The sequence below is a fragment of the Taudactylus pleione genome, unplaced genomic scaffold, assembly GCF_031769625.1.
Source record: "Taudactylus pleione unplaced genomic scaffold, aTauple2 ptg000073l, whole genome shotgun sequence".
Lineage (NCBI taxonomy): Eukaryota > Metazoa > Chordata > Amphibia > Anura > Myobatrachidae > Taudactylus > Taudactylus pleione.
Genome location: NW_028284475.1, coordinates 4,200,314 through 4,223,570, shown reverse-complemented (window position 1 = coordinate 4,223,570; position 23,257 = coordinate 4,200,314). Strand labels below are relative to the sequence as shown.

Here is a 23,257-nt window from a genome sequence, read left to right as displayed (position 1 = left end):
TTCCAGTGCAGGGGGCTGTACAGGCAAAATCTTGGACACGAACATGAGATGAAGTACAGGAGAGGTAACAGTCATTGGCAGACTGGAGTGGGCGGGAGGGATTATGTAAGGAGATGAGGTTGGAGATGTAGAGAGTTAGAGAGTTAGAGGGAGCCTTGTATGTGAAGGTGAGGAGTTTGAAGAGGATTCTGTAGGGGAATGGGAGCCAGTGCAGGTTTTGGGGAGTGGCAGAAGTGGAACGTCGGGAGAGGAAGATAAGTCTAACTGCAGCATTGAGAACAGATTGGAGGGAGCAAGATGGTAACATGGGAGGCCAGTGAGGAGAAGGTTGCAGTAGTCGAGCAAAGAGATGATTAGTGAATGAATAATCAGTTTGGTAGCATTCTGGGAGAGGAATGGCCTAATGCGAGCGATGTTCCATCACTGGAAGCAACAGGATTGGGCCAGAGATTGAATGTGGGGTGGGGGGTGGGTGAAGGAGAGGGTAGAATCAAGCAGCGAAGTTGGGGAACAGGGAAGATGATGGTGTTGTCAACAGTGATAGAGAGGTTGGTGGGGTGGAGACTCTTTTAGGGGAGAAGATGATTATATGTTGAGCTTCAGAGAGCGCTCGGACATCCAGGAAGAGATGGTGGAGAGGCGGCTGGATATCTGAGAGAGGACAGAAGGGTAGAGGTCAGGAGAGAAGAGGTATAGTTGCGTTTCATCGGCATAGAGGTGGTATTGGAGGCCGAAGGAACTGATGAGTTCTTCTAGTGTAGAGGTGTATAGGGAGAAGAGCAGGGGGCCCAAGACAGAACCCTGCTAGACACCAATAATGTCCTTCGTACAATACAAATCTACAACAATTACAAGCAGAACATCTTTCACAATAAAACCGCTGTCATTCACTTGTATCTATAATAACTTCATACAAAGCCGGCGACCGACGACCTTATTCTGTTGAAAAGCTTAGAATGAATTCATATTGTTAGACAATAGGTTGGAAAGTATTACCAGTACAGCTCATTGTGGCACTGTTCCCATAAGTTATCTTGTACATCTAGCGGGTGGGGTAACAATATTTTTTTTTTTTTGTTGTCTACTTGCAGATTACAAGGCCTATGAGGATGCGGCTGAGGAATTCCACCCCTACATACCGTTCTTTGCTACATTTGACAGCAAGGTAAGAGGCAGTTATAACGGGGGAGTTATTTTAAGGGAACCCTGGACTAAAAGATGCCAAGGTTGTAGGGCAGCAATCACAAAACGGTAAATAAAAATCTAAAATCTGCAGTGAATCAGTTTTTTGAAAGCTCCAACCCACAAGCAAAGCTTAAGCCGTGCACAGTGCCGTAGCAGGGCAATTCCGTACCCTGTCCTGCCCCCACCCACAGATTATGTGGCATCACGACATCACGGAGGCGTGTGTCAGGAGCATCCATTTAGTGAAGCACTGGGCACATCTTAAAAACATGCTGCCGGGCACCATCCCAGTAGTAGTCCTCCCAATGCTGTATTGCCCCCAGTAGTAGTCCCCCCATACAGTGCCCCAGTAGTAGTCCCCCCTATATAGTGCCCCCAGTAGTGGCCACCCCTATACAGTGCTCCCAATAGTGGCCACCCCCCCTAAATTGCCGCCAGTAGTGGCCACCCCTATACAGTGCCCCCAGTAGCGGGCACCCCCCATAAAGTGCCCACAGTAGTGGCCGCCCCTTATTTCAGTGCCCCCCCTGCTGTGCCAGGCTTACACACACACACACACACACAAAGAATAAAAATCCAACTTACCTGATCCCCGCTCCTGACGCGACCGCCGCTGTCCGCTCTGCGTCCCGGCCCGCTCTTCTCCTGCATGGGAGAGACGTCACAACGTCTCTTCCATCACATGCTGCGGGGGGAGCTGGAAGACGGAGCTCATGACTGAGCTCCAGCCGGCTCCCTCTGCGGACGACGCAGCAGCAAATGGCTGGCTGCTATTACAAACACACAGCTGCCGCTGGCGACGGTGTGTTTGTAAACTGTGTAGGGCAGACCGCTCTCACTGCGGTCTGCCCTACACTTGTGGTGCTGGGGGACTAGTCCACCCCTTGGCTCCTGGTGGCACTGCCGGATGGCGCCCCCCCCTTTGGTCGGCGCCCCTGGCGAGTGCCATCCTGGTCAACAGGTAGATTCGCCCCTGCAGGCACCCCACAAACCAGAGCAGCGAGTGCGTCATACTCTCAGCCTGGCACTGTGTCATACTCCCAGCTGCTGGTGTGCAGCTCTGCAATTCCATCCATCTCCGAATGAAGCTCTAAGACAATCTTTTCCTTCCCATAAATCAGTGTCCATAAAGGATTAAAAAGCTGACAAATGAACACACAAAAGGCGAAACACAAAGGCGTTGCCACTTTATAAGAGTTATACCTAATATCCCCTACATGTGTGTTAGAACACAGATTTAATTGCTCCAACGCGTTCCAATTGATTTCTGCCATGAACGTTTAGTAGCTGGGACTCCTAACAAGAGACCGGAGGGGGCGGCTTATCTGTGGCTGACACACACTGCTCACTACACAAGGGGAAAAGACAGCCAACAAGTCCTAATGTCCTAGGAGTTAACCATTTGTATAACTCAGTCCAGTACCATGAGATGTGATACCGCATCAAATGATTCAACTGATTTGGCAGTTTACCAAGCTCCAAAAAGCTTAGTTATTCAGTGTTTGTACCTCAATAGCTGACTCCATCTTTAGATACAGTCAAGCATTGACAGTTCTGACAGAGGGATCTTCGGATCCCTCCCCGGCAGCCTATACTGTACGGCACAATGGTCACATATGAGCAATAGAAAAGCCAGGACCAAGCCTCAATAGCTTTACTGGATATACATTTGTCAATCATTTACAGGTTGCCAAGAAGTTGACTCTGAAATTGAACGAGATTGACTACTATGAACCCTTCCATGATAAGCCTGTGACCATTCCCAACAAGCCCAACAGCGAAAAGGAGATTGTAGACTTCCTCCATGAGCACAAGAGGTGAGTCAGCTTCCAGGGAATTGTCCCATCACATTGACTGGAGCAGAACATGTGCCATTCTGAGACTGAAAATAATAAACACATCATTATTTCCTCTTTACAAAATTAATATGGAATTATAGATCTGATGATAAAACATTTGGTAGAATGGACTACATTTATACCATAGCCACATTATTGGTTACCACTACAGATCCATTATATTACATATAATGGGAGAAATAGTGGTTTCTCAATGTCAAAAAACTTACAGTAATATAGAGCCGGCCAATGGGCATGCCCAATTACCAAGACCTATAACTCAAGGTGGATCCAACAGGGTCAAAGGTGTGCACTTAGTAATATAGCTGGTTTCCAAAACTCAGCCACCTCATGTATAGCAGGTCTAGATGTACATCAGAGGTATCAGATCAGGCTACTCAGGAAGGTTGCACATATATCTAGATAGATTTTAAAGACCTCCAATGTCCTGTAGGAAAAAGGGGGTCTGACTGTAGTGTGTGAGGGATGACATAGAGTATAAACCAGAAGACTCCGCAGAGAAGGTGGAAAACACTTTGTAACTTTCAACTATGAATTCCAGGCAATCATAACCATATGAAGTCAGCAGGGAAAGGTTTCTTGGGGTACATATAGAGACTCATGCATAGCTCCAGAGCTCTCATGGTGTTCTGAATGACAATACAATTCCCAAGTAGAAAACCAATCAAGTGAATGACATATGAGGCACTTAGGGGATAGTCCACAATTCACTCTGTTGGAATCCATCCCGAGCACCTCCTTAGATGGTCCTGTTGATGGTTTCTTCATCTCCAGTAGCGTGAATCCGCAGATGAGTGTCATGCCGATTGCATGATATGGCTACACAAGGTCCTGATCGACAATGTGGTAGGTGTCATGCAGACACACACATTACTAGGCTAGTGGCGAACACCAGAAAACTAACACCTTAGGGTGTGTTACATACTTACATATAAACCATAGGAATCGGAAGTCTTGGTAAAATATTTAATTATGCAAAAATAGTTCTCTACAAAGACATCCTTAGAATTCAGGAATGGGGTTGGGTGAAATAGCTGTAAAATTCTCCTTTTAGTGACCTGGGTCACAGACGAGAGGCTGACAAGTCACGAGCATCATAGGGTTTGCATGTAGGGTTTAGCCGTTCAGCAGCAGAACCGGGGGCCTTAAAACCCTCTTACTCCATTTCAGTAACAATAGTCTGTATGCCAAGAGATTTGTTGCTGTGATATTTTGCCATTAGTGCACAGTTTGCTGCTTTTAGGATTACGATTGTGTGCTGGAGTCTTTAACCCATCACAAGCAGTGTCAGAAGCTTTGCTCTAGCAATGCTTAGTGTAGACTAACAGGAAACCTTAATAAAGAGGGCCACTGAGCTGTACTGAATTATCAGGTGCGAAATGCAGCTTGTGCCGACTGCTCTGGACAATTTGCAGAGCGGGGCGACAAGCGCGCCATTGTTGTCTTTATTATTTAAAGTGGCAGTCACGTATACTGGGCCTGATTCATAGACGGACGCAGAATGAGCGATTGTTTTGCTAACACGCATGCGCGAACGCCACAATGCTATTGTTTTCCCGACTACTTTGAACCATTCGCAAAGTGAGTGACAGGTAGTCAGCGTTCGGGGGCGGTAGCGTTTGGTTTAGAAGGCGGTAGCGTTTGGTTTAGAAGAACGCAGGCGTGTCTGACCGTTTAAACGCCGTTTCATGGGCGTGCATAAATTAGCCATTGCTATCTCCTGCGCAGCATGAGAGCTCTCTGCGTGTCAGGAGAGCTGCAGTGTTTGCGGCTGGTCACACTTGTCTTACATGCTGTATTGCTGCGCGATGTGCATCCATGTTACTGATGTTTGCGCTGCTGCACGTCCTCAGACAGATATGAGGAGGCAGAGGTGGGTGTTCCTATGCTGGGCTGTGCTTAGCAACGGCGATCTGTGAGAGAATGCAGCTGCGATTGCATTAGCAAGAGCAAAAGCTGCCATTTTGTGGGCGGAACCAATACTCAGCCAGTCACTTCATTAGAATGAGTGACATGCCTCACTATGCTGTTATGCTATGTTAGTATTATTTCATCCATTATATATATATATGGATATATATCTCCACGGTTCCTATACAAAAAAACAAGGTGGCACTCCCGCCTTGTTCTTTGAATAGGAATCATGGATATGACATTTTGTTTAAGGAAGGCACCCAGTTGATGATCTGTTTTCCAGAGTGCCAGGCCTTTTGGAAAATATACATATACATAAATATTTAGTTAACTTTTATTAATTATTCTCTTCTTGACGCATTTTAGAGCTGTTTAGTCAGAGTTCAATACAATTTTCATTGTTCCACTTGCTGTACCGATTGTACAATATTAATTGTAATGACTCATCTGCCGGTTGATCATCTTATTCCGTAATGTCTGGAAGGGGGGATAATGCAGACAAACTGAGGGTGCGTCAGGGTGGGGGGTACTGGGCCAGGGGCTTTCGGCCAGAGGCCAGCGCAGTGGAGGCATGGTTAACCAATATACAATGATCAAAGACAAAGAAAGAGGATTCATTTTAATATAATCGGAGGTTTAAAAGTCCATTTCTATAAAAAAAAATAAAACATCTTCCACCTTGTAGTGTAATCTGTTAGAAGTCGCCGTCTCATCTCCTCATAATTTATCTCTCTTGAGGGTTAAAGGCAGATAAGAGACCTTTCTTAGCATCCTATTTCTGAGTACGGGCGATGAAAGCGCAGCTTGGCAGACACACGTTAAATATTGGCAGTTCAGAGACCACCGTTGCTATGGCAGCGAGGCCTTTACACTCTGCACAGAGCAAATACATGATTATTGTTGTTTTTGTGTGTGTATATATATATATATATATATATATATATATATATTGCTTTCTTCCCAGATCACATTATTTTACCTCAGAGAGTTTCATGAGGTTTATAGCACAGCGGTGATAGTCTGTAATACAGTGATACTTATTTCAACAATTAAATCTAAAATGGCCGCTCTCAGAGGTCTTTGACCTTTGTCTGTGCCACAACACAATTCATGTTTTCCCCAGAACTGGTGGTATTATGGCAGTTTAACACTTATTTTAATTTTGCGTGCGCTGTAGCAGTTGCGATCCGTGATGAATCAGGCTCAATGGGCACGATTCAATTCAGCGCGAAGTAAATAGCGCCAGGAGATAGCTCCCGGAGCTATTCAATTCATCGCGCTGTTAGGTCGGGGAAGGCTCGTTATCACGCCTTAAACAGGGTGTTTAGGCGCGATAACGGGCATTCCCCGACCTAACTTGCCGGCGCGAGGCTGTTTTCCCGGCGCTAAGGGCAGAAAACAGCCTCGCGCCGGGACTTTTGTCGGATTTCTTCTCTCATCCCTTGGAGGGATGAGAGAAGAAATCATTAGTCGGACTTGTCAGCGCGGTGTATTGAATAGCTCTGGGAGCTCACTCCCGGCGCTATTTACATCGCGCTGAATAGAATCGAGCCCAATGAACGGATACGGACTCTTGTATAAGGGAAAAATGGGTCAGGTTGAAAAAATGTGAGGTAACGGCGATTCATGGTTCCCAGAGATACATAAATGGTGGCCTGTTTTGAAAAACCCTTGTAACACGTCCCATAATCCACTTTCTTATCTCTTTCAGACCCACACTGAGGAAACTACAGCCAGACAGCATGTATGAGACCTGGGTAAATATGGCTATTACTCTTACGTTATACTTTGGAGTGGACAGACAATCGCAGCCTTTGCTAAAAATAAGCCACATGGGGGAATTTGCGCAACAGTCAGTGTAGTCACTAACGTCTTGCATCCTTGGTGTAACGCTTTCCTATATATAAAAAAATAATAATAACATTTTTTTTCAGTGATCTATTCACAAGTGCCTGTGAGTAATTAGCTGTGTAATAAGTAAATAAATGTGATTCACAGACCTCCCCCATCTCACACCCTCAGTATAGCGGATTTCTAATTAGGACGAGCCTTCTGAGCTGTAATGCAAACTATTACAGGCTGCTGTGATTCACTAATGTATTCAAAAGGTGTCTGTAACTTGTAATTACAATGATTAATACAGGTACCACGGACCAGAAAAAAAAGCAACGTTATACCAACCATGAAGAGAGATGGGATAAATAGGGAGAACAAATTTGTATACATAAATCCCACTAACCCCTTATTAATTCCCCTGTTCTTTAACCTTAAAATGCAACAAAACTCTTCACCAGTTCCCGGTGCCACTCATATGGGCTATTTATTTTAAACTAAACATATTTTTACGGTTTTGCAATTTTTGCATTGCTTCTGAATTCTTCAGTTCTTAAATCGATACATAACTAGTGTGCTTTATCGTCAATTTCTTTTACACTTTAATTCAAAATATATAGCATTCGGTGAAGTGAAGGCAGTAATGTGTTTTTGGGGGGGATGAGAACCAATATTCACTAAGTGCAATATATCTCAGTTATCTGGCTGGTGCCTAGGCGGCGTTCTCAGGGATAATGCTTTATCCGTCTAGGTAAAATCAAATCCGCCAGTGTTTTTTCTTGTGCCAGGTCCGCTTGCCCCTGGCGGTGATTACAGTGACCTGTAGGAGGTTGTTCAAGAGGTCAGGTTATTAAGCTAAGCCCCTGAGCTAATAATGAGGAGACCACTAATGAATGTTCTGTGCCCCAGTAATCATACAGTATACATACATCTTGAGCGACAAGAACAGGACATAATAAGAGCTGGCCTTAATTTCTAACTGAAATGATAAAACCGACAATCTCAGTGGCTCTGCAGCTATTCAAGTGGGAACACTACAACAAGGAGAATTATCAAGTAGAAGACAGGACCTGGGGACAAGATGTTAAGGACATTTGTTCTAAAGACCAGGTCTCGTGACCATGTTAAAATATCCTTAGGAAGAGAGATATAAAGAAGATTTGTCTTGTGTTTTTCAGCCTCATGAGATCTTTTTGCAATACGTTATACCCCTTTCACAATGTGCCAGGTCGCACCCTGGATTTTGTAGTCGGGTCCACCCGACCCGGCTGAGACCCTTTTCAGACTGGCAGCTGGACCCGGCTTATTGCCAGGTCGACGACGTCACCGTGCCGAGCCAGCGCTTAGAGATGAGATGATCTCTTCCTATGCTGTGAACGGGACCCGGGTTGAATCGGCCCAGGTTACCCTTTCACACTGCACCGTGAGCCGGGTTGAACCCTTGCTCAACCCTGCTCGTTACCCGGGTTGACCCAGTTTATTTCAACTGGGCCCGTTCACACTGAGTAATATCCTGGGCTGCTGCGCATTCATGTGAAATAAGTCGGGATGTGCAGGCTCGGATTAGTTAGGATTTTCCCGCCAAATTCAGATTTTTTTTTTTCCCGACAAAAATCGGGTCTCAAAAAGAGGCAAAACGTCATCTTTCATGGACAAACATCATCTTTCATGGAATTTTGTCCAGGAATGATGATGTTTGTCCATGAAAGATGACGATTTGCCTCTTTCTGAAACCCGATTTTTGGAGGGAAAAATCTGAACTTGGCAGGAAATGTGAACTAATTTGAGCCTGTACATCTCTAGAAATAAGCCGGGCTATTGCTGGCAGTGTGAAAGGGGTATCTCTGGCATAATGTATCAAACTTCAGTTGAATAGGGTTTGGGTAGAAGGTGCCCAAATGGTAAACTGTTCTTTTTAATTTTTGAGTCATGGAAATTGGCTAAAATTGTCCCATGGGTCAAAACCTAAGGAAAATCAGGATGTAAATTGGGTCTTGCTAAAAACCTGAGGATTTGTGACGAAACCAAATATCTAATAAAGAAAGATAACATACAAAAACCCTTTTCGGATTCATCTGAATCTGGAACCAGAGAGCGACTATGGAATTGTCACTTATTAGGGCGAATAAACAAACCTGTTTTATCTCGCTTATGAAACTGAGGATACTGAGGTGATTTGCTAATTGTTATTATTCTCTTTTATTATAGGAAGATGACTTGGATGGTATCCATATTGTTGCTTTTGCAGAGGAAGATGATCCAGGTATGGCTGCGGATTTTAAGCGCTTTTCCAAACACAAATAGCAGCGTAAACAACAAAACATAATCTAAGCAGAACAGACACTGTGAGACAATAGTTCAATACAACCATGTCAAACAAAGAACAAATTAAGGAAATAAAACAGACACGTCTCAGAACTGACTAGATGCAGTAACATTAGAACCCTGGGGGAATGAAAGTTACTATGGTCTTGTTTACTGACCCAATCTGCCTTTTTTTTTTTTTTTTTTAAACAGATGGTTATGAGTTTCTGCAGATCATCAAAGAGGTTGCAGAAGACAACACCGATAACGCAGAACTTAGCATTATTTGGATCGACCCAGAGGACTTCCCCCTGGTGAGAAAACGAAACATCTCAAGATAGGAAACTGACTGCTGGTTTGATAGACAAAGCCATATTATACACTAGTCCTCTCTGTAAAATGAGGTTCCACTGCGATAGCATGTTAGTGCACAGGTTCTCAAATTCGGTCCTCAGGACCCGAAACAGTGCATGTTTTCCAGGTCTCCTCACAGAGTCACACGTGAAATAATCAGGTCCACATGTGGATCTTTAAACATGTATTAGTGAGTAATGAGTACACCTGTGCACCTGCTGGGTGACCTGGAAAACATGAACTGTGTGGGGTCCCGGGGACCGAGTTTGAGAACCACTGTGTTAGAGGATGTAGCATGTATGACTGAGGCATCTAAGGATGAAGTAGGATTGAAATTAGACCCAGGAGATTAATCAGCAGCTATAGGCTGCCTTAGTTTCGGGTGAAGTTGTGAAGTCCTACATCTTCGGGTGTGGCCTACCTACACCCAACCGGGTGACTCACTTGGAAGGCTTTAGGTCCCTCAAAACTGCTCTCTTCTCTTTTATTACAACTTGCCAATTTAAAAACACATAGCTGTCTTGTCCATACACCGCAAATAGACTACGCATTAATCGAGAGCACAAACAGGACGACCTTAGCATCAAACGGGATCTGCCTCTTCAGAAGATGGTTATGCCCCATTTTAGCATAACTTACTGTACTCTGCCCAAGACTAACGTTTTTATTTCTTCTATATGTCCTTTATCTCACCTGCAATGCAAACGTTATTATAATTATTTATAAGATGACACCAATTTCTGCAGCGCCTTACAGAGCCTTGCTCAATATAAATCCGCATTTACTTTAGAAGGTAGAATGTATCTGTAATGATTTATAAATGACAGCGTTCATCCAGTCGACGGTCCACAAAAACGAAGGGCCTGATTCACGCAATTGGCAGATTGTTGCGTTCAGTGTATGTTCGTGAACAGGCCACTGCGATCGGGACTGCGTTCGTACTGACTACGCAGATCCGTTGTAGAGTGATCGACATGAAGTGCCGTTTGTGGCAGGTGACGGGGGGTGGTCGGCGAAACACAGGCGTGCCAGTGCGTTTCATCGCCATTGCAGGGGCGTGCATAAATTATCCACTGCGATGCCGTACGCAGCTTGTGTACTAACTGCGTGCGATAACGTTAGCAATTCCTGAGTAAGGTCAGAGCTTTTGCAAGTGTGCATGAGGCTGCGATGGTACTCACTGTTACTGATGGTTTCGCAGTATTGCTAAGGAATACAGATCTGTGTAAGGTAAAGTGGGCGTCCTTATGTTGTGCTGTGGCGGCATAGCGATGGCAATGGATTAGCACACTCTCGCAGTTTGACTGCATGCGTAATCGCTATTGCAATCGCAGTTGCGATCTGTAGTGACTCAGGCCCTAAATTATCTATAAAGCTATTTCAATTGTGTCAACAGAATTTGTTATGGTATCATTTTACGCAACGCTATAAATTCATGTACTTAGCACTGTCAGAATGACAGGATTGTGTCCCTTGCTCAGAGTTGTGCCTATAACAAAGACTGTCTTGTATCTCAATAGTATGCAGGACAAAAAGACCCTAGCTGCACGCTTAGAATAGCTGAACGACATGTCCTTCACCATCTTGGCACGCTCTGCTTGTTCTCATAGTGTGGGAACACCGTGAATAGGCGCAGGAATAGTAAAGTGTGGAGCACTGAAAGTGTCATCATGTACAAAATAGATTCTGAGTGAACCCTTTATTAACCCTCCCCCCTCTCTTTTTTTGCTGTCTCCCGTCTTTTAGCTGATTCCCTACTGGGAAGAGAAGTTTGGCATTGACTTGTCTCGACCTCATATTGGCGTGGTAAACGTGACGGATGTAAGTAAAGATTGAGAAATTGCTCATCGACTATGCTTTAGAACATGCTGTGCATCTACTGCTTCCATGTTTAATTAGTTTTTTTAGACCTGCAACTGACCAACACCATGCAACAAAAATGTTTCACCTTCATCGTACTGTGGTTCAATTGCATTGTGAGCCCCAAACGGCTAGGTACAACTTTCTGGCATCTCTGTAGAGTTTCCATGTATCACAATTTTTCTAGGATGGTCTTTTATCCACAGAAAACCCTTAGCCTAAAATACTAAAGTCATGGCAAACTCAAATAACTCTAGGTAGAAATTCAATATTAAATTAATTCCTACCCTAAGGAGTCTAATTAAGAGCTACCAATAATACTTATGTTACTGTCTAGCAGCGGTAAGAGAACTTGTAACATTCTATTGCTTTGCATTGGTAACCCAACACCAAGTTAGCCGGCAAAAGTTACCTTGGTTGACACACGACAATATATAACGTCGCCCTGGGGGCTTGCTAAATGGCGATAAGCCTTGATTCACTTAAAATAATATACCTTTTTGAGTGTATAAAACTGTAAAGGCTACATTAATTCTATGGTGGGATGCGGAGCGGGGAATTATATTGAATTAAATACTACATAATTTTGTGATTCAACAAACTTCTTTTATTCTACCTTCATTTAAATTGTAGGTTATATTACATGCGAAATAACATTTTATATAATTAATTCCTGCAATGTGCAACATTTGCAAAAATCCATACTGTAAGTGCAAATCAAAGAGTGAAACAGTAAATCCACTAAAAGAAAACAAAAAACAATGCTTACAAATGTAAACACAATTTACTGCAACATCTACTTGAAAGAGAATTTCTTCAATAATCGACAGACTCAAACACACACTGATGCTGCCACAGTTTTTTTTCTTTGGTTATAGATTTTGCTAAGTCCTCAGTGGTCACAAATGGCAGGTAAAATGAAGAATAGATTTCTTTACATAACTAGTTATCATTGGACCCGCAGTATATTTTTGGATGATGGGAGATGTGCTGTAGAGTTCTATAACTATGGAAATTGTCCTATGGAGACAGGGTGTAGAGAGTAGGTATGCTGAGGTGCCAGACTTAGAAGTCAATTCAATTAGACGCAACTTACTCACAGCCACAACACTACAGTACCTCCCAACTTGCGGAGTTTGCTTGCAGCCCCATAGGCACTGTGCTACCTTCTGGCTCTGGTAATTATAGGTATTGTGCTGATTCCTGGTTCTGGGCGGGTGATGAATACAGGTCCGCTGCTATTTTCTGGCACTGTGCAGTTGGTGGATACAGGTCCTGTGATAGTTTTTGGCCCTGGACAGTTGGTAAATACAGGTCCTTTGCTAGCTTGTGGCTTTGGACAGGGTAATGATTATAAGCACTGTGCACAGGCACGGTGCTAATTCCTGGCTCCGGGTAGGTGATGAATACAGGCACTGTGATAGTTCCGGGCTGGTGGTAGGTGATGAATACAGGCACTGTGCTAGTTTCTGGTTTGGGTAGGTGATGACTACAGGCACTGTGCTAGTTTCTGGCTTGGGTAGGTGATGAATACAGGCACTGTGCTAGTTTCTGGCTTGGGTAGGTGATGAATACAGGCACTGTGCTAGTTTCTGGCTCTGGGCAGGTGATGAATACAGGCACTATGCTAATTCCTGGCTCTGGGCAGGTGATGAATACAGCCACCATGCTAATTCCTGGCTCTGGGCAGGTGATGATTACAGGTACTGGGCTAGTTTCAAGCTCTGGGCATTTGGTGACTTTAGGTACAGTGCTATTTATTGTGCTGATGAATACAGGCACTATGCTAATTCCTGGCTCTGGGCAGGTGATGAATACAGGCACTGTGCTAGTTTCTGGCTCTGGTCATGTGATAAACACAGGCACTGTGCTAGTTTCTGGCTCTGTGTAGGTGATGAATACAGGCACTTTGCTAGTTTCTGGCTCTGGGCAGGTGATGAATACAGGCACTATGGTAATTCCTGGCTCTGGGCAGGTGATGAATACAGGCACTGTGACAGTTACTTGTTCTGGTTAGGTGATGAATACAGGCACTTTGCTAGTTTCTGGCTCTGGGTAGGTGATGAATACAGGCACTGTGCTAATTCCTGGCTCTGGGCAGGTGATGATTACAGGTACTGGGCTAGTTTCAAGCTCTGGGCATTTGGTGACTTTAGGTACAGTGCTATTTATTGTGCTGATGAATACAGGCACTATGCTAATTCCTGGCTCTGGGCAGGTGATGAATACAGGCACTGTGCTAGTTTCTGGCTCTGGTCATGTGATAAACACAGGCACTGTGCTAGTTTCTGGCTCTGTGTAGGTGATGAATACAGGCACTTTGCTAGTTTCTGGCTCTGGGCAGGTGATGAATACAGGCACTATGGTAATTCCTGGCTCTGGGCAGGTGATGAATACAGGCACTGTGACAGTTACTTGTTCTGGTTAGGTGATGAATACAGGCACTTTGCTAGTTTCTGGCTCTGGGTAGGTGATGAATACAGGCACTGTGCTAAATTCCTGGCTCTGGGCAGGTGATGATTACAGGTACTGGGCTATTCAAGCTCTGGGCATTTGGTGACTTTAGGTACAGTGCTATTTATGGTGCTAATGAATACAGGCACTATGCTAATTCCTGGCTCTGGGCAGGTGATGATTACAGGTACTGGGCTAGTTTCAAGCTCTGGGCATTTGGTGACTATTTATGGTGCTGGGCAGTTGGTGATCGTCTAGGCTCCAGACAGTAGATGAGTGAAATGTTAATTTGAAAGTGATTGTAACTTATCTTGTTGGACCAGACAGAAGTCCGTGTTCATGTAACAAAATGTGGAACCCCAGCAGATCTTTTTTTTTAGTCAAAGGTGTGTTGTGTTTCATCATCATTATGCTGCATAATCTGCTGACAAATATTGACATCAAATCCAAATACATGAGCCTTACAGCTTCCATCCATTTAGACCAAACTTCTCTTATTTATTACAACCCTTGCAAAGATGTCATCTTCGCCATTCTCCAATACACTTTCAAATGATTACAAGAGAACACCATATGTCAGGCCTTTTTCATTGTCATTTAACACCACAGGTCACTGTGACCAACCCATAAGACTAATAAGGGCCCTAGCTTTTCCAGTCAGGGAGCTCTAGTTGATACAGTTCTGACCATGTTCCATCATGTTCATGGATGTCTTCTAAGGAGTCAAAATGCACTTGTGTGTTCCAACCGCGACTACCTTTGATGGAATTGACCATCTGGTTAAAGCCTTTCTCATGCAATAAGATCTGTGCTACACTATACTCCCGTACTGATGTCTACTGAACTAGCTGCTCCATGCAAAATGCACTTGTGTGTTCCAACCGCAACTACCTTTGATGGAATTGACCATCTGGTTAAAGCCTATCTCATGCAATTAGATCTGTGCTACACCATACTCCAGTACTGACGTCTACTGAACTAGCTGCTCCATGCAGTGCAGATATTCTGCCTATGCACGTGCCATAATTCAGAAGCCACTCCAAACCTCAATATCATCTTTCCTTTTAACTCGACCATCAACAATGTCGCTGCTGCTGCTGCCTCTTTCATTCTCATTCCCGTTCGCTCAGCGGCGTTTTTAATTCTGATGCATCTCCGGCTTTGTGCATTTTATAAATCTTCTGATGAAAGCATCTTCACTTCTCTTTTTGTCCAAACTGCCTTCATCACTTCCATTTCAGCTGCCCTTTCATCCCAAACCAACGCCGTGCCCTTTCATTGGGAATATAATTGTTGCTCTCTCCTGCTGACTCGTGTCCTTCCGCGTGCTGGCTCGAAGACCAAGCAGTGACGCTGCTCTACAATAAACCCGCAGTCGTACTGTTACCTCTTCAAGCTGATTCAATGATTTGAGCAAGGAAAAGCCATATAATGATGTGGCTTTATTGGACGAAATCTTATCGTTAAACCAGAGTAAACCCGAATGCATGTGAAGATACATTCATGAGCGACAAACTATTACCTAGGAAGCGTCTTCCTTTCTCATTTTTAGTGCAAAATTTATTTTTAATTTTTTTATTTTATTATCATAAAGAAATGGTCAGAAACAATTAAATAACTGTACAAATACTTAGACAATATCAGGGTCATAGTCATAAGACATACTTCAAAAATAGTAATACACTGGAAGAAATTAAAACACAATAATGATATCATTGATCCTCAGAGAAAACAAAAGAGAAAAATATAAACAAAGAAAACACATACAAGAAAAGAAAAACAAAGAAACCACCAGACAGTAGAGTAAGGAAGAAGGGGGGAGGGAAGGAAAGGAAATAGATAGAAATAAGTCAGAAAAAGAGAGAACAGTAACCTCAAATCAAATGATGTAATCTCGTAACCATCAGTACCTATTGTAAAGGGTATAAGAAAAAGTAACAAGAGAAGTATAGCATAGCTGTTGTACAACCTATTAACCAGGTGTAAGGGCGTAGGTTTTACCACAGGTAGGGTCAGGTCTAGAGAATTGAAGGGCGGGAAGAGGATAGGATATTCTTGAAGGTCACAGATTTTTTTAAATCTAACCAGCGGAATCAGGTATCTCTAAAGAACTCATAATCACCATCAGCAGAGGTCAGTATAGCCTCCATTTCCATATATAAATCGAATCTAGTAAACCATTCTATAACCGTTGGAGGAGAGGAATGACTTTTTCAAATGGCATAACAATGTCTTCTTATATTTCGAGAGGGGTCTGGGTGATAAATGAAACAGCCAAAACGTTGGAGCTGTAGGGACCGGTTCGCCTAGAATTTTTGAAGAAAGGCTGAGGACTTTGTTCCAAAAAGGCTCAAGAACAGGACATTGTCACCAAATATGGAATGGTTTGCCTGGAGCACCAGAGCAGCGCCAGCATATGTTTGGGACACCAATCCCCATCTTAGAGAGGGTATCTGGGCACCTATACCAATGAGAAAGCAATTTATATTGGGTCTCCCCAACGCCAACGCTAGAAGAGCAGACATGCGCCAATCTAAAAACTTTACCCCACTCATCTTCAGTTAGGCCAACTCCAAGTTCCCGGTCCCAAACCTTAGTGAAATTAGAAAGAGAGAGGCTATTGTCTGCTGACAAAAAATTATAAATCAGCGAGATAGTATGGGTCAGAAGGGGGGGGGGTAGAGCTAGTACATAATTGTTCGAAGGAAGTATAAGGCAAACAAAGAGTCTTAGGGGAGCCGAGAGATTGCAGGTAATGACGTAACTGAAGATAGTGCCGTTATTCCTGTGAGGGTAAATTCCATTTCTCACATACCTCAACAAGGGGCATAAAGCTACCGCCACTCATCAGCTGTCCGACCCTAAAAAGTCCCACTACAAACCAGGAGTGAAAAGACCTGACATCCATACCCAGGAGAAATTGTTCATTAAAAAGGAATGACATAAGGGAGGAATTAGGTGAAGATATCGAGGGGGATTTCCATAATGTTCTCCAGGAGCTTAAGGTGGGACCAATAGTAGGGTGAGAAATATTAGGGAGGACAGGGAGCCATGGAACTTTTGATAAAGCGATCTTTAACGCCTGTTTCTCAATTTGCACCCATTGTTTAGAAGTGTCTAATCTGGACCAAGCCACAATTCTATGGAGGATACATGCCTGATAGTAACCTTTAATATTCGGTAGGCGTAAGCCACCTCTATCTTTATGGTGGGACATAAGGTCCAACTTCAGGCAGGGTCTACCCTATCCCCAGACAAATTCTCTGAGAGCCTGGGCTTCCTTAAACCATCTAGGAGGTAACTTAGTTGGAAGGGTTTGCAACAAGTAGAGGATTTTAAGGAGAGAGTTCATTTTGAGAATGCACAACCTCCCAAACCATGAGAAGGGTCCTGATTTCCACAACCTCAAATCTGAGAGTAGTTTGTCTAAGAGGGGAGTGAAATTAGCCGCAAACAGGAGGGAAAGATCTCTAATAAGAGTAACCCCCATATATTTTAGCTGAGAAGAGTGCCAAGTGAAAGTGAACGCTGATTTAAGGCCTTTAACCATCCGTGGGGGTGCCGTAATATTCAAGGCAACCGACTTAGAGTAATTGACTTTAAAATTGGAAAGGTCTCCAAAAATCTTGAATTCCTCTAATAGCTTTGGTAATGAGATAACAGGATTTGTGATTGTGGCCAATAAATCATTGTCAAAGAGAGCCAATTTGTATTCAACATGATGTAATCTAAAGCCCGATATATTCGGATTCAGCCTGGTCGACCTTGCCAGAGCCTCCATACAGGTAATAAAAATCAGGGGGGATAAAGGACAGCTTTGTCTAGTCCCATTGTTAATGGAGAAGGAGTCAGAAAGGGAACCATTAACTCTAATGCGGGCAGAGGGGGAATGGTAAAGAGAGAGGACATGTTGAAGGCAAATGGGGCCCAGTCCCAAATGTTTCAGTACTCCAGACATAAAATTCTATCAATCTACCCTGTCGAATGCCTTCTCAGCATCAGTGGAGAGCAGAATAGCCGGGGTATGCATAGATGAGATATAGTGAATGAGGGCTATAAGTTTGGAGGTATTGTCCCTAGCTTCACGTCCCGGAAAACAAACCCTACCTGGTCGCTATGAATCAAGGAAGGTAGGAAACGTTTTAATCTGTTTGCGAGGAGTTTTGCATACAGTTTAACGTCTACGTTGAGAAGGGAGATGGGAAGATAGCTGGGACAGAGGGAAGGGTCTTTGCCTTCCTTGGGAATAACCGTTATAAGGCTTCAAGGGATTGACAGGAGAAGGGGGTATTATCAGAAATCGAATTAAAGGCCTCCAAGAGCGAAGGAGCCAGTTTGTCCCTGAAGGCTTTGTAATAATTGATAGTGAAGCCATCAGGGCCATGACTTTTACCAGAAGGGATGGATTTAATGGCCTCTTCTAGCTCAGGTAAAGTAAAGGATCTCTCTAAGTCCTCACTGGCAAGGTCGTCAAGCTTGGGGAACTCGATCCTAGAGAGGAAGGCCTCGATAGCCTGTTGTTTCCCAAAACCATCAGGGAAGGCCAAAGGGACAGGTAGATTATACAGTGACGAATTATAAGAACAGAAAGCCTCCTCAATCTTGCGAGTATCATGGGAGACCTGTCCCCTCCCATCTTTAATAGAGGGGATAAAGGACCGAGCTCTTTGAGTTCGCAGAGCTCTAGGTAACATTTTTCCGTGTTTATTACCCCAGCGATAATATCGGCTACGGCATTTTTGAAAATAATATTTTACCTTTTCCAATATTTTACCTTTTCCAGTAAAAGCTTATCTAAAGCTGATCGAGCCTAGACTAAGCCTACATAAACATCAGAGGAAAGGGAACTTTCTCATTTTTAAGTTTAACTTTCGGGTCTCTCCCACCAAAAAGGTCACTAGGGGATGGTGTCATTATTACTTATTATTACTAAGCATAAAATGTTGTTGTTGTTATTATTAATGGCCTAAGCCCGAAAATGTGGCTTGTCTGTCAAAATCTCTAAAGCGATGGTAAAACGCGTTTGTTCGGTGAACATGACAGAACCATCTTTTTTTTTTTTTTTTTTTAAACGCAAAACATAATCTTGAAATCTACAAAAAGGGAGGCCTACAGTCCTAACAGTGTCTGAAAACTGGTAGAGATGTGTCCTCATACACCTAGCGTCTATACGCCATACGGTGCGAGACGTCCGTCGAGATCTAGACACTCCTAGAGTTGTAGTGTACCATCCTTTTCTTTAAATGTTAGCGTCTTATTCGCAGATGCAGCAAAACACCACTCACAGGGTGCTAGAAACGCTGGGCTGCGACTTTAACCACAAAGGAATTAGTTCTGAACACAGGCCGAGTTTCAGATAAAGCACAGCCGCTACGTAGCGTTTCGTATGCAGATTTAGACTCAGTTGCACGCAGATGTACTAATGTCGCTCATCAAATTGTTTTATTAATGCAAATGAGACGGACATTTTGAGCGAGAAAGACGCTTGGCACGGCCGAGTCGCCTAGGGCCTGGCTCGCCAAGAGGGGCTGTTTGGCGTGACTGTGTATGTGGACCCATCTCTAGAAAAATATGTAGTGTATCCAATAGGGATATACTGAGCTTTTTTTTTTAAACTCCAGTAGGGATCGGTTAGATTAAGACCTCCATGTCAGTTTATATACAATAGGACACCAGCATAATTATCAGGCAATATAGTACCTCTAAAGTGATCGAATCTTTTGCAGATTTAACAAGATTTTGGTAACTGACGAAACCTGGCATTTCTCCCAACAGGCTGATAGTGTTTGGATGGACATGGATGATGAAGAGGATTTACCTTCAGTGGATGAACTGGAAGACTGGATTGAAGACGTTTTGGATGGAGATATCAACACCGAGGATGACGACGACGATGATGACGACGATGACGATGATGACGACGATGATGATGACGACGACGACGACGATGATGACGACGATGACGACGATGATGATGACGATGATGACGACGACGATGATGACGACGACTAAACAGTCATTGATTAAGTCGTTAGCATCTAACTAGATTATATATACGTTATTCACACGTCAAAAAATCTGACTTTAGTAACAACATATTTTTATATGAATTCTTGAAAGCTAATTTCTCTTTAAATCGATCCCAATAGATTAACGCCAACTTCCAACCTCGAAAACCGTAGAATGCAAAAAAACATGCTAAAGAACCAGTGCTATGGACAAAGGGCATGGAACAGGATGTGTTTTGTAAACCGCTCTGGTCCCCCAGGGAAGTCCATCTAGTCTCCCATAATCTACTGTATGTCCATTGTCTGTACACACTTATACAAAAGCATTCGGTTCAAGCAAGCGGCAAAAACACACAATATCGTAAAAGCAAATTTTGCAATAAAACGGTTTTACGAGACCGAAAAGAAACTTTTTGGTTATTTATTGAGTAGGGCAGGAACATTAGTGAAGTACTTTCCTACTTAAATGAATAACCATGATGGCATCGGTAACATAAGGCAACCCCTGATCCTTATCCCATTGTCCTGCACGCCCAATGAGCACAGGCTGACAATTTTACGAGTACATATTTTGACTTTTTAACCAAGTCTATGATTTTTTTTTACTGCTAGCAAAATGCACAGAAAAAAAAAAAAGAACATTGGAGTCCCATTATATTTCAGTCCCAGCTTCGGCTGGCCTTGTCATTTGCATATAATATGCAGTTAATGTAACACTTCACAGCGGCATGTTAAGTCTTCCCAATCATGGCCACACGCAAACAGTTATTTTCATGTTTGAGATGTAATGCTGCCTTTCCCATGTAAAATCCTTTACCTCCAACGTAGATACGAATTAGGACATTTGACTGTCGCACAAAAACAAAAACATTTTTTTTTTTTTTTTATTGGACATTTGGATCTTTGTTCAAGATAGAAGAAAAAAAAAAAAAAGTTTCACGAGAATCCAGTATATCAATTCATATATCACTGTCAAGGTCTTAAATGGTTCTCTACTGTGACTTTTGTGGGGTGGAGAAAAAAAACATTCAAAAAGAAAAAAAAAAAAATCCCACAATTTTGAATGGTAAAGAAAGAAAATTCGACAACACCCAAACTTTGCACGTGTGTTTCTTGTGTGTGTGGTATTGCTTCCTGTGCTAAATTTGGCTTTAGAATGATTCGAGGATATTCACGTGACAAGTGTGAGTGTGTAGGCACAATTAGAGGAAATAAGGGAGTGGAATCATTGAATTGCCAGCCAGCACAGATGGTAACCACTAAAATGAGTGGCTGGGATTTCTCTTATTTAGCAATAGTGAAGCTGAGTAAATCAGAATAGCTAGTCTAACGTAAAGGGGAAGTGGACTGTGCCACAAAAAAAGAGATAAAGGTGGAGAGATTATAAATCGGTAGAGTGCGAAATTAATCTTCCTGCCGTAGTCACCACTTTTTTTTATTTTTTATTTTTTTTTTAGAATTCTTTATTTTAAATGGTCAACCAAATTACAAGTTAATACAGAAAAAAAGAGGCAACAAGAGCCCAGTACAGACAAATAAAAAAGAAAAAAAACTACACTAAACAGAGCAAAAACAAATCAAGTGTTTGATAGAAGGGATCGTTTGTAATCGGAGCCTCCAGGAGGGAATTCAAAAGGTTATGAACCAAGGGCCTGATTCAGAGCCGAACGCTCTGACCAGAGCGCTCGCTCTGAATCAGGGCCCTCCTCCCTCAACTTGGAGCAGCCTCATGGACGCTCGCATAGCTGTGGGTTACCACCCACAGCTATAGCGAGCGTCCATAATGATGGTCGCGATGGTCAAGACCATCGCGACCATCGGGCTTGCGACGAGACCCTGCGGTAGGGTCTCAGTGACCGAAAGCCCTGGAGTGATTTTGGCTCTATCAGAGCCAAAATCACTCCCACTGACATCACTACTGATGTCAGTGGGGCCGGACTCAGACGGCAGGCGTTCCCATGGGAACGCCTCCGTCTGGCAGCCACGCACCCGGCACCCCCACCCAAGGGGGCGTGCTGTCACTCACCATCGACAGCACGCCCCCTTTGGTGCGAGACACCAAGCCGTCGTTATTCGGGTCTCGCGCATGCGCACGACGGAGCTCCCTCCATCTTGCGCATGCGCAATTTGGCACCATCGACCCGCTTGCGAGCGTCCTGCGCTCGCGAGCGGGTCTGAATCAGCCCCCAAGTCCCTGAAGGGAACAATAATCGGACAGGTCCACCAAATATGCATCATAATACCTTTGCAGCCACAACCTCACCAACAATCGGGTGACGCAGACCCACTTTTAAGCATAATCTGAGTGCATCCGATGGGTTGTGTTAAAGAAAACATTTAAACAATGGGATTGATCGTGAGTTGGGAGTAAAGCAAAAGAAAAAAGCAAGTAGCTTCGCACCTGGGCAAAACCATGCTGCACTGCAGGTGGGGGAGGTTTCAAATGGGCGGAGCAGTGGCGTAAATTCATCCCAGACGCCCAGAGGCAAGTTATAATTTGGTGCCCCCCGGTCACAGCCGCTGACACTGTAATGTAGCAATTTGCATGCTGACAGGCTATAGATAGACGAAGGCAGCAGCTGACATGGAGCTCTCCACTAGTGTATGGTAGCTTCTCAGGTGTCGGAGAGGGGTGCCATGTATTGGGCGGCCATGACGGTACACTCCGGGTACATAGTTACAGCCCTAAGTGGGGTGAATATGTTGTGGACAATGGAGGAGGTGCCCCTTCAGGGCTGGAGCCTGGCGGCAGGAGCCTCCATTGTTTCCCATAGTTCTGCCCCTGGAGCATTGAGAGTTATGCTGGGTACATACTATAGAGATATATCTGCAGATGATGGTCGTTCATACGCACTGAACGGCCATCATCTGCTACTGCCCGCGCGTCCCGGCGGTTTGGGGGGGGCGTATCGGGAGCATGTCCCGCCCCCTTCCCCGTGGCTGTCGCTGTGTGTGTACGGGCAATCTTCAGACCACCCGTACACACTTGCCGATGGACAGATATGTCTGACATATCGCGGGTACACACTGGCCGACCAGAAGCAGATATATTGACCGATCAATTGATCGGCCAATATATCTGTCAGTGTGTACCCAGCTTTAGATTTGGGAGGGGTGTGTCCAAACTCAGATTTAAATTACAGTGTAAAAATAAAAACTGTCCAGTATTAGGGGGCTACATGCAAAAGAAGCCAGTATTTAACCTGCCTACAAAAACAAAAAATTTATTTGCACCCCTAACATTGCAACGTGGTTTGCTCCAGGTGCTAAGATATATATATATATTTTTTGCTTTGTCCCCAAAGAAGGGGCATATTTATTAATAGATGCAGCCAGCCCCCCGATAATAAATGTATCATTACTGAATCGCTGGGAAAGGAGCTCCAATAAGAGCCAGTCCCTGCGATCGCTATAAGTAAAGTGATAGCAACAGCGATCTCTTTACTCTCTATTTTGTCCGTCTGCGCACGTGCGAGAGTCATACTT

General features: G+C 43.8%; 1 protein-coding gene across 1 annotated transcript in view; it reads left to right on the top strand.

Annotated features, from left to right (window-relative positions):
• The window catches only part of CASQ1 (calsequestrin 1), a 91,688-nt gene extending 70,827 nt beyond the window's left edge, over nucleotides 1-20,861 (top strand). Inside the window, exons 5-11 of the mRNA XM_088467596.1 lie at nucleotides 1,092-1,165; nucleotides 2,872-3,002; nucleotides 6,670-6,715; nucleotides 9,000-9,054; nucleotides 9,309-9,409; nucleotides 11,196-11,270; nucleotides 19,539-20,861. Coding sequence (XP_088323722.1) covers nucleotides 1,092-1,165; nucleotides 2,872-3,002; nucleotides 6,670-6,715; nucleotides 9,000-9,054; nucleotides 9,309-9,409; nucleotides 11,196-11,270; nucleotides 19,539-19,775 — 719 coding nt within the window. The 3' untranslated portion in view covers nucleotides 19,776-20,861. The remainder of the gene's footprint in view (nucleotides 1-1,091; nucleotides 1,166-2,871; nucleotides 3,003-6,669; nucleotides 6,716-8,999; nucleotides 9,055-9,308; nucleotides 9,410-11,195; nucleotides 11,271-19,538) is intronic.
• The last annotated feature ends 2,396 nt before the right edge of the window (nucleotides 20,862-23,257 follow it).